The sequence below is a fragment of the Gopherus evgoodei genome, chromosome 3, assembly GCF_007399415.2.
Source record: "Gopherus evgoodei ecotype Sinaloan lineage chromosome 3, rGopEvg1_v1.p, whole genome shotgun sequence".
Taxonomy (NCBI): Eukaryota; Metazoa; Chordata; order Testudines; family Testudinidae; genus Gopherus; species Gopherus evgoodei.
This window is the reverse complement of record NC_044324.1, coordinates 157294014-157306260: the sequence shown is the minus strand read 5'-3', so window position 1 is coordinate 157306260 and position 12247 is coordinate 157294014. Positions and strand designations below refer to the sequence as shown.

Sequence of the window (12247 nt, the reverse complement as noted above, 5' to 3'; positions counted from 1 at the left end):
CCCCTTGTAGACAGTTATTGTGGTAAATAAGTAGAAGAGTAAATATCTAGTTTAACAATCTCAGAGTAATGAGACCTAAAATACTCTTGTTGTTACCTTTAAAAAAAAAAAAAAAAAAAAGCTTGAAATTGCACGTTCAAGCTCTGTCTGTGGTGAGATTGATTGGCTCCATCATTCTCAAAGGGGCATAGTTTCACAGCTATAGCACTCATGGAAGATGTAATGTAGGCAAGGGTCAGACTGGCTTAGGCATTTTTGCGGTTGTGTGATCTAACCATGGCAGTCAAAACACCTGAGCCTTGTCTTTGCTAAAGCCTCCACTGGCACTACCACAGGTGGAGTGCATCCATTTGGAAATTATGGGTCCAAAAAATTCCTAGTGTAGACAAGACTTGAGAACCAGAATCTGATGTCTCAGATTTGTACTAGTATATTGACTTATATAAGATAAAGCTATTATTGTGCATGCATGTGAAAGGACAGTCATGAGTAGTTTAAAATGTGTGAATTTATAGTGATGCATCTTTCTTGATATTGAAGGTTAGAATTAGGTCTGTATATCTTATTTTATTTTCTCTTACTTACTTCCTCAACCCCCACCATCACCACATACACAAATCTGAAACATAAACCCTTTCAAAGTGGGGAGGATTCTATTATTTAAAAAATAAGGCTTTATTTATGAACTTATGTTATATGGCTGAGAAGTACTGAGTGTGGCATCCTCTGCAGCATATCAGGTTTGTTCCTTCAATGCGGCCACAGGGAATTCCTAGGGAGAAATGCAGAATGCTTCTTTTCCCCCAAACCATGTTACCGTGGGGCACCAAGAGGCTAGACTTGGCCATCTCCCTTTATTTCAACTGTTTTTCCCCCTTCCTTCAAGAATTTGCACGTCTGGGCATAGAGCTGTGGTTCTGTACATGGATGCTGGCAGCAGTAGTTTGAGGAAGATCTGAATGGTTTGATCCTTGTAGTTTGTTATTGCTTTTGCTATGGCAGCTGTGTGAACATCTTGGTGAAGAGCACAGGAGGGAGTCTTCCACTGAGAATTCAAAATAATGAAAATGCAGAAAAAATAAGGATTAAAAATGGATTCATGGTGGCAGGAATGATATGAATATTTAATGGTGCTTCTTAAGATGGCTAGATTGTCTTGTTTTAAAAAGTATACAATTAAATGATTACCGTTCTCTTTCCAAAAGTGATGCGTCAGAACGTGAAGCGGGCTACACTGGAGGAAGTCCTAGAACTTATGGCCACAGGGTTTCTTCGAGGAGGGTCAGGATTCCTAAAAAGCGGTGGTGAGATGTTGAAAGTAGGAGGGTCTGTCAATCGGGAAGTGCGAGTTGGTGTCACACAGGTTTGTGATAATTTTTAGAAGTTTTTTTCCTCTTATGTTTTCTGAAAATATAGTAACAACATATACCCTGGAGCTGTTAGCCCTGTGTGGGGAAAAATGTGACTATATAGGCTCATTAAGTTATTGTTCTTTTATTTGTCCTGGAACAGTAGGATTGCATAAATGTATAATGCACTTTCTTAATTTGGAAATTTGTATAAACTTATTTATGAATTCAATTTGACTTTCCTGTTGTTCACTTGAGATAGTTATGTTAGTTCTATGCACTACATAAATATTGCTATTATTTTTTAGCTAGTAGTACTGGCTGACTTTTGAAAGCTTTTTTTTTTTTAAAAATTAGAGAATATGACAACCACAGATTAGAGTTTGCTGTATATACTGGATATATGAAAAATATCATCCAATCTATGAAAAATAGATGATTCAGAATGTAACTTAAATTGTATTTCTCCTAATGAGAACATTACTTCTGTTCTCTGATCCGTATTGGCTACCAGTTGGCTTTCTGGGTAAAGTCTGCAGCCCTAACTCGTTTGGGTCCTGGCAAGCCTGTTAGACCATCTCGCTTCCCTCAACTGAGATCTGCTGAGGTACTCAAGGTCCCAGTCACCTAGTTTAAAACAAGTAGAGCTGGGCATAAGTATGGGTCCTCAACTCTGAAATACACTTCCTCCTGTAGTCAGCTTGCTAGAGCCCTGATCTATGGAGGCTCAGTGCGCTACACAGGACTCCTTTTGTTTTTCTCCAAGGGTCCTCTGCATATTCCAACTCTTTGAATGCTCCGAGCAGTGCAGCCCGAATTATGGAATTCTAGCTAGCAGTCACTGTTGGAGTGTTCATGTGCCTCCCTCACCTCTCCACCCCAGTAAACGTTCCAGGATGAGGGCATAAAAGGGGGGTGACTCTCTCCAGCTCCTTCAGTTCCTTCCAGCTGTCACCAGTGGAATGGATTAGGAACTGCTCCAAGGTGTTCCTAGATCTGTAGCTAGTTTGATCTAGTTAGTTCATAGTTTGGTAGTTAGTCCAGTAGTTAATAGTTTTGATATTAGTATTATAGAGTAAATTAGTTATAAGTTTTTTGGTGCAAAGGTGGTGGAACCAAAGACTAAAATCCCCAGATTTAAAATGTGCATATCATGTCTGGCTGTGTGTCTGGCATCTGACGCACATGCTGGAATGAGGGGCACTCCCTGTTGGAATGCTTGATTCACTCAATCTTTTGCAACATGAGTGAAGAAGAGAGTCAGAACAGCCTTCAAGCAATTTTACCACGAGAAGCTCTGTCAGCAAAACCATCCAAAACTAGGCAAATGCAAGGTTCATTGCAGAAACCAGTTTAGGCCTTGAATGAATCTGCAAGGAAGAAAGATAAAGCTGCCTCCTCAGTACTCAGCACTGATGGATCCGGAAATAGGAAGGATCCGAAGAGGAAAGCCTACTGTGGTGTCATCCTCTGTTTCCAGAGCCAATCCACAAGAAAAAGACTCAGACATTAGGGGTCGCGTGAATGCTCCTATCCTCATTGGTGCCAGCCTGTTTGAAAAGAGCCAGTCTGTGAGAGGGTCTTCAGGGAACCTACTGGGTGTACAGATTCTTATGGTAAAATCAGGAAATGTTCTTCTTCAGATCCAATTCTGTTGGATCCAAATGAGCCAGATCCAAAATTAAAGCTAAGGAAGAAGTGGTTTGGGGGAAAGATTAAGGATCTGATCACTGATATTGACACAGCACCACAATGAATAGTAATGGCGCAGATATATAGATTGGGTCCATCTCTGACTCTGTCAGTGATTAACCCTTGTGTTGCATTTGCGCAGGACCTGGACATTTTCTTGGCACCAATTCAAATGGCTGTTTCCCCAGGGAAGAGATGGAGAGTTGAAGTCAGGATTTCTCCATTGCTCCTGCCACCTGAGGCGCCTTCTGTGTGAAAAGGCTGACAAATTGCAACAATTCCCTCAGGAAGGTCTTACTTTGTTCCATTCTCATTTCTTTTTTAATTTGTTAGTAGTAGAACCTGCACTATTCATGTTGAAGGTACAAAAGTTCACTCTGCTGTTAAAGAAGGGAAAAGGCTGGATGTGTTTGGGAGGACAATATTTTCTTCAACTCCTTTAGGTTTATGAATAGTAAATTATGAAGCTTTCGTGGCTAGATATCAGTATCATTTATGGGGGAAACTTTTTGACATTCCTGAATGCACTACCGGAGGAGCATAAAAGATTAACAAATACTTTTTTAGTAGGAGGGCAACATGTGGCTAAATATCCATTGAGAGCAGCATCTGACTCTTTAGGTGCATCAGCTAGAGCAATGACTTCAGCTGTTGCATTAAGAAAACGTGCTTGGGTAAGATCAGTGCATCTTTCTCAGAAGACAAGGATGAGATTTGAGGATCTTCACTTTGAAGATGGCTTGCTTAGTGCACAGTCAGATGGCTTGCTAGGGAAAACGAAGAACGACAGATCTACAGTGAGACCTTTGGAATTTAATACAGCAACAGGATCATCTGCAGTTCCATTTTTTCTATACCAAAGACAATATCCACTTTCTTTGTCATTGGCTCCTTACTCTATCAAAGGAAGAATTATTGCCAGCCTCAACATCATTCCTCTCAACAACAACAAAACAAAAAGAGGTCATTTAAGCATCACAATAAGAAAGGTAATCTTCAACATCGTTGTCTTCTGCAGTTCCTCCAAGATCACAGAGTTGACAAAAAGTCACAGCTACAAGTCAGCCTGGTTAGATTCTGTTATCCTCTGTTTGGGGAACCACCTGTCCCATTTTTACCAGCAGTGAGAATTAATAACATTGGGCAGCTGGATTCTAGAGATTATTGAATGTGGTTATTTGGTAGAGTTCAAATCCCTTTTTTCCACCAACCCCTCTCTCCTATTCTATCCTCAGTGAAGGACCTGGTTCATTTGGGTTTGATCAGAGAGTAGGTTTTTCCTATTAAAGAGTCTAGTTTCTGCATGTTATCTCTAACTTCTCTCATTTATTCTCTGTGCCTTCAGTAGTGGTTTGCAGCTCTCGATTTAAGATGTGCATTTCACATTTCAGTATGGCCACCTCACTGGAAATATCTGTGTTTCATTGTAGGAGAGGAGTATTTTCACATAAAGTATTCAATTTTTCTGTAGCCTAAGAGGGTTTAAAAATGTCACTGTTGTAGCAGCATAGCTGAGAAAGCAGGGGATTTATGTATATCCCTTACCTTAACGACTGGTTAGTAAAATTTTGTCGAAGGAAGAGACCCTGTTTCATGTAAATTCCAGTCTGGAATTAAGTATAAATTGGGAAAAATCACTCCTAAATCCAACTGAAAGGATCTCTTCCCTAGGGATCATATTGAACTCCGTTATAGCAAAAGCCTTTCTTCCAGAAGAAAGATTTATAAAATTAAAATAATCTTTACATCTCCTACTGCAGTTTCCTCAACAGCCAATACTATTTTTATTCTGTTTAATGAGTTTCTTAGCATCAGCTACATCAGAGACCCCACATGCTAATCTTTGAATGAGAGGTCTGCAGCACTAGCTAGGGAGAAATTACAAACCAGGCACAGACAATACACATTGCAAATTGGTAATTCCACAGTAGGAGTTAACAACACTGACGTGGTGGACATGCAGTCTAAATGCGATGAAAGGTATACCATTCTGTTTCACTATGCCATCAGTAATATTTACCTCCAATGCATCTACTCTGAATGGGAGTCCAACTTAAACAACAGTATCCTTTTGTTTCTGTTTGCATTGAATATATATATCTTGTATTTGCAGGCATATGTTGTCTTTGTTACAACGCTAGGAGGCCAGTGGTTGGAGCGCAATTTTGCTACATTTTTGTCCCATGTCCTGGATCTGGTGTCCCATCCTCGTGCAACTCAGACTCATGTTGAGGCTGTATACTCTCGAAGATGTGTGTCCTTTATCTTGAGAGCAACCGTAGGCAGTTTATTAGGGGAGAAAGCACAGATTGCAGCTGCCAAAGATATTTGTCAAGCCATTGGTAAACATATGAAGGCAGTGGGTAAGGAACTTTTTTTCTATATTTAGAAAACAAGTGGAGCAAATCTTTAATAATGTTTCTTCTCTACTAGTGAATGATTACTGCAGTTATGCTGTTAAACTACTCAGCTGTTTTTTTTCCCAATCAGTTTGCAATGTTAAGTTATCCATACTAAAAATTTGGTTCTACTCTGAAGAGTGATTCAGCACAAGTGACATTGTGGAGAGTGGCATTTGTCCTCTTATAATCAAGTTTACATGTAAAAAGATATATTTTTTTATCACACTGCTATCTCAGAAAACTGTCTTATGGTCTTTCAAAATCAAGCTGGGTTCTTTCCTTCTTATCATTATTACTTCTACTAATCGCACAGGTCATATTAGGCTCTCAAATAAACCCAGGCATTCTTCCTGAAATCTAATTTGATTTTACAGCTGTAATAACTGAGAGCATATTTTGAAGACAGTGGAGTTACAAAAGATAAATGTGGCTATAACTTGGCTTGCAGAATCTTTAATTATTTGTGATAGTGTCTGAGAAGGAAAGATTCAAAGATCCCATGGAAAGTTTTACAAAGCTGGCAATTAAAATTTTACTTATAAAATGAGAAAAATTGAGCTGGAGATTGAGACCGTAAACTGGAACTGCACAGTAACATTTTCGCAGAATAATTTTTTCAGGGTACAAGGTCATAGTGAAAACTACAGTTAAGATTATATCAGGAATTTCATCAGAATTCCTGTTTCCCTGGTCATACTAGCCTGAGGCCCGTGGCACCACGGGGCTGGCAATCCTGCAGGCCTGATCCAAGGCACTGATGGCTGGATCTGGACCACGGACCATAGTTTGCCCACCCCTGCCTTAAAGTCTATAAGGGGATGGATCACTCGATAAGTTTCCCTGTTCTGTTCACTCCCTCGGAAGCATCTAGCACCAACCACTGTTGGAAGACAGGATAATGGACTAGATGGATCATTGTCAGACCTATTATGGCCGTTCTTATGTTTTCACAGTGTATATCTTCTTTGCTCAGCCTGAATAGCCTAGGGCTGCTGCTGAGGTAAGATGCAGGAGGAAGAGTGGAAATACACAGAGCAGACAGCACCAAATTACATCTCTGACTTTTTATTTATCCCATAGTTAAGGGTGTGGTTCCTTTTTGTTATAAGCCTGCTTTTTGCAACCCCTGACATACATGTACATGCAAATTCTTGAAAGAAACAAAATCTAAAACTCTGCATAAATATATTAAGATTAAATTTTTATAACTTTTAATATATAGGTGTGTGTGTGCGTGTATATATATAAAATAAACATATGTCCATATTTTCTCTATAGTCACCATTGGTAGTTTAGAACTGCTCCATTTCTGAGCTAAACGACTTTTGTAATTATTTCTAGTATCCAGAATCATTTCTGGTCATCCATTATAAATGGGGCTTGGTTGGACTGTTTACTTTGGCTTTTGCTAATAACCATAAAAATGTTAAATTCTGGGGGGATTTTTTTGCCATGTCATTGTAGGTAGAAAACTTGTGGTTGCATTTGCATTTTTAAGGCTGTTGCCAAAACTAAATAGTTTCTGTCCAGCTTCTGTAGTGATTCTTATCTATATTCAAGTATGAGTCAAGTGACAGAGTTTAGTAAGAGACTTGATTTTCTTTGTTTGCAGAAGCGGTTGTAAATGATACTAACGGTGAAAATAAATCAGGAGCTGCTGACATAGCTGCAAGCCAACATGTGATGGTGTGTGCCCTTCAAGAACTGGGTAGCCTGGTTCAGAGCCTGAATGCCACTGCGTCTCCACTCATACAAGAACCCTCTCTAGGTATGTGGATGAAGTTCAGCAGCTCTATACAGTAGTTCATAAGCAGTTATGTGGAACACAGTTAAAAACTGGCAAAATATAATGGATAAATAATCATTTAAGAAACACGTTATCTTTCTCAGGGTGAAATTTTTTAGGAAAGTTAATTGAAAGTGGCCTAGCTGTTGCTGAGAAAAGGGAAAATAAGTTGTTTTGCTCATGTTAAAAAAATAAATAAATTTGTAAAGCGGTTTTGTTGAGAAGCTCTGGTGCCTGCGGGCTTTGTAGCAAGGGGAGGGAGTTGTCTTTGTGCCAGGGATGTGCCTAGGGTGACCAGATTTCCCAATTTTTATAGGGACAGTCCCGATTTTTGGGACTTTTTTATAGGCTCCTATTACCCCCTGTCCCGATTTTTCACACTTGCTATCTGGTCACCCTAGGTGTGCCTTTTGCTGTTCCCAGGAAAAACTGCCCAAATTTGACCAAACTGTAAGCCTTTGAAAAAGCTCAGTTTGCATATGTTCAGGGGAGAGTTGTTAGCATTTAACAACAGGTAGATTATCTGAAAAGTGTTTTTGTACTGAGCATGCTGCAGTGCAAGGGCTTTGCAGGATTTTCCCTGCAGTTTCTTCTCTTAGCTACTGAGGGGGACTGTGGTGTTGAGCATAGGAACTAAGGGCAAGGAGACTCTCCTTGCTGGCACCCAAGCACTGAGAAGAAGGAAGATGCCTGACTCAAATACAGTGGGGATAAGAGCTCATGGACTCATAGACTCTGGACATGGGGGTGTTGGAGGGACTAGATTGGGACATGGAGCCTATTGGAAACTTGGACTGGCAGGTGACAGAAAGAGTGGAAATGGTGGGTGAAGAGAGACGGGGACTTGCTGGGAATGGAGACTGGGCCTGGCTACATGAGGAGGGTTCTCTTGAGACTAGGATGAAGAGTCCAGTGGTTGGGGGAGGGGAGAAGACAGGACTGGGATGGGGTAGAAGAGTCTATGACCCCTAGAGCAAACTCCTATCCAGAACCTGGAATGGAACCCAAGATTTCTGAATCTTGCCATATCTCTGTCATCAAATATCTGTGAAGCCTACTGGCAAAATGGCTCTGAAATCTGTCATCCCCTTCTAGTGGCTGTTTAGGATGACAGTCTACTGGTGCTCTGTCACCCTGAGCTCGAGTGTTAGAGGCCTGTACAGTGGATCTAAAGGTTCCAGTCCTTCTGGTGAACTATTTGGGGATCAGTATGATGCCATGTGATAGAATTTATGTCAGTTTATTTTTTAAAAACATAGGAAATAACACACAAAAATGATGTTAAAAGAAAATTTAAGGTTGCAAAATTAAGCACTCAGAAGTTAGGGAACACCAGAATTAAGGCTGCCTCTGCAACGTTGAGTTAGCCCCCTTGTAGATATACATTGTGATAGTCTTTAATTACATGATCATGTATTGTTTTTTCCACAGGGCTACTGGAGACAGTAACCTCAGTTCTTCTTCATCCAAGCATGGCTGCTCGACTTGCTGCTGCATGGTGCTTGCGTTGTGTAGCTGTGGCATTGCCTTTTCAGTTGACTCCATTTCTGGATAGGTGCGCTGAAAGGCTCAACAATCTGAAGACCTCACCAGAAGCAGTTAGTGGCTACAGTTTTGCAATGGCTGCTTTACTAGGTGGAGTGCATCAGTGTCCCTTAGGTATTCCTCATGCAAAGGGAAAAGTGAGTTGATGATGAAGAACGTTTAATCTCTGGAATTGTACTGTGGTTAAAGACATTTGTATTGAGAAATAAATGTTTCAACTGTCTGCGGGACACTGACCTTTAAAACATGGTTGAAACCGGACTAATAACTGATAAAGAACAAAAGTCATTTTTTGTGTGCTTTTAGTTCTTGTTTCACAGCTTTGTTTTCTTGTTGTGATTTCATTAAATTCTGTTTCAAGAATCAATTGATAATACAGACAAGTTGACTGTATCAGCATTGCACATACATAGGAGTAGATAACTTGCCTAAAAAGTAATCTGTTTTTTCCAAAATGTTAGATTATTTGAGAACATTTTAACATACAGTAGAGCATGTGTAATAGGTTACTTTGTGGCAGCTTCCTTAGCCGATTTAACTTATATTTGAAATCTATTACTCTTTATCTTGTTGTTGCAGATGGTTGTCAGTATTGCTGAGGATCTGTTACGAACTGCTGCTCAAAATAGCAGACTATCCTTACAGCGCACTCAAGCTGGGTGGCTTTTACTTGGTGCACTTATGACTTTAGGTTTGTACTAGTAGTTGCTTTTTATTTTAGTTATGTTGTTTTAATTCTTGTCCAGCATTTGCGATGTATCTGTTATGGTAAATACACTTTGTGCTGGAGCAATCAAAAACCTAGCACAAGGTTATTTATTCTAGGGGAAAAATTACTTTGTTTGTATAGCATCATGTTCATAACTCAACAGTTAAATTTTCATTTATCCCTTTTTAAGTTAAATTGGAGTGGTACACTGATACTTTTATATAAGCTGATTTACCATACCAGATCACAACATTTTTCTGTTTAGTTCTGCATTTAGCAATAGCAAGTAGCTGATGCCTTGGAGGAAGGCAAACCCCTCCCTCCGTCCATAATTAATGTGCATTACTTAATTATGTAATGCTATATGCAGACAGAAGGAATTCTTTACTGCTTTTATAAATATGATATGTGATTACCCATCTCAGTATCTCATCTCTATGGAACAGTATAAATAATTATAACTGAACAACTACAGATCTTAATGGTCTTAATTATCTAGTTGTCTTTTTAAAATCCAACCCAGTATTTGACTCTGACCGTCTGTGGCATTACATTCTGAAAATTGATCATACACTGGTAGGTTTTAAATATCCTCTCTTTGAATTTTAGTGATCCAGTAACAATTTTCTAGTTATATTATGACACACGGTGAAAACAGGACAGATCTCTATTCACTGTTCTCAGTCAGGTTCCTTCTCAAGTCTATTCTTTTTGCTCTAAGTAATCCTGCGTTTTGCAAACTTGTTATCATATGTGAGCCTTGAAATACATTGAACTATCTTGGTTGCCCTTCTGGGGACTTTTTCTGTTATTTTGTGTTTTGTTTTGTTTGTTTTTTAAAGAAGAGTTTGCAACAGTGGATTTTATGCCCTCCAGAACTTTCTAACGCTTTTTGAAAAACTTACCATTAAAGCTAGATACTTATTTAATAACTACCAGTTAGTTTTTTGTTTGTAATGTGAACAGTTTAGCTTAGTTAAAAGAACATGTCTTGCTCAAACTGAGTATACGATGAAAAACAAAAATATAGACTGGTTCTAGAAGTCACTAATATATTATTATAAAAACATCCAGGTTTTTAAAGTCACATTGTCAACTTAAATTTGCCCCCAAGTTTAGCATTTGTATAAACAAGACTCCGCAGAACCTAAGATTAATACACGTTTCCATGAATTAAAATAACTAATAAAACAGTTGTTTGCAGTGTTGTTGTAGCTATGTTGGTCCCAGGATATTAGAGAGACAATGTGGATGAAGGAAAATCTTTTATTAGACCCACTTCTGTTGGTGAAAGAGACATGCTTTCGAGCTGCGCCTCATCTACCATGCCTCTCTAATAATGAAAGTTGTTAACCAACAAATAAAAATGCCCTTGCAGTTTATTTACAGCACTTCAAACCTAAAAATGAGAATGACTTCCTTTATTTTTCATTGTTCTAGCAGGAGGAAATGCAAAAAGTAAGAAATCAGCAAAAAGTTATTGTATTCAGAAATCTCTATTGCTTTGCAGTTTATTTTAGTCTGAAGTTATTAATTGAAATACCCTTATTTTTTATTATATAGAACATTATAAATAGATGCTGCAATTTCAGATAAACATTTCCTTGTCTAGGTCCTTCAGTTGTTCGGTACCATCTACCTAAGATGCTGCTGCTATGGCGAAATGTATTTCCTCGTTCTCTAAAGGAGCTAGAAGCAGAGAAAGCCCGAGGAGACTCTTTTACCTGGCAAGTAACACTGGAAGGTCGTGCTGGAGCTTTGTGCGGTAAGAATCACAAAGAAGTGGTGAAAGTTCATGTCTTGTTTCATTAGATATATGCTAATTTCAACATCACAAATAACATACTCATACAGAGACTTTGTAATTCATCTCTTTCTGTCAAAAAGTAATTGAAAAGGCATGCACAAAACTTGTTACATAATTAATTTTTTTCAGTGTGTAATCTTACTAATTGTTTTATAACCTATGAGTTAATTAAAATGTGATTAAACATTTTCATTTTTTGTATCCTGTTAGCATCTGTAGCTTGGTTATTTGCTGAAATTTATTTCCATTTCTATTGCCATTTAACTTTGACTGAAATGTTTTACATTGATAGCTATGAGGAGTTTCGTTGCTCACTGTCCTGAGCTCCTTACTGAAGATGTGATCAGAAAATTAATGACACCTATAGAATGTGCCATGACAATGATGTCACAGTAAGTAGACAGCTTTTAAAATTCTCTTCCTTTCTGCATTTTTAAAGGGACAGTCTGAGGCTAAAAATGCCATTGTTAAAACAGTCTATTATAAACAATGGCTTACATTATCAAAATGGAAAAAAAAATCTAAGTTGTCACTGTTTCAGGTCTGAGTTCTACTTTTCATTGAGTCTGGATATTGAAATTGGTTCAGTAAGTTTCACTTGTATTTCTTGTTAGTTTTACTTGTGGTTTTTCATGCTGTGACCTTATGTTGCAGTCCTTGGATTGCCCACAGAGTAGTGCTCATTTCTTTCTCTTGAAGATCAATTTTTTTTTTTTAATTTAATTTCATGAAAACACTTATTTTGGTCTTTTGTGATAAACTTTTACAAAACATAACTTATATTTTGGGCTCGTTTTGACCTCTCTCTAGAGAGACAAGGTGGGTCTGGGAAAAAAGAAGAAAAAGATCTCTATGTACGCTTGGAAGATTTTCTCTCACCAATAGAAGTTGGTCCAATAAAAGATATTACCTCACCCACCTTGTCTTCCTAATATTTTGGGACCGACATGGCTACAA

General features: G+C 38.5%; 1 protein-coding gene across 2 annotated transcripts in view; it reads left to right on the top strand.

Moving 5' to 3' along the window:
* HEATR5B (HEAT repeat containing 5B) overlaps positions 1 to 12247 on the top strand; it is an 85420-nt gene that overhangs the window by 12948 nt on the left and 60225 nt on the right. For both annotated transcript variants that reach the window (XM_030557101.1, XM_030557102.1), the window contains 7 exons: positions 1206 to 1363; positions 5155 to 5404; positions 7056 to 7211; positions 8661 to 8911; positions 9354 to 9465; positions 11096 to 11248; positions 11583 to 11682. In XM_030557101.1, the coding sequence (XP_030412961.1) occupies positions 1206 to 1363; positions 5155 to 5404; positions 7056 to 7211; positions 8661 to 8911; positions 9354 to 9465; positions 11096 to 11248; positions 11583 to 11682 (1180 nt within the window). The remainder of the gene's footprint in view (positions 1 to 1205; positions 1364 to 5154; positions 5405 to 7055; positions 7212 to 8660; positions 8912 to 9353; positions 9466 to 11095; positions 11249 to 11582; positions 11683 to 12247) is intronic.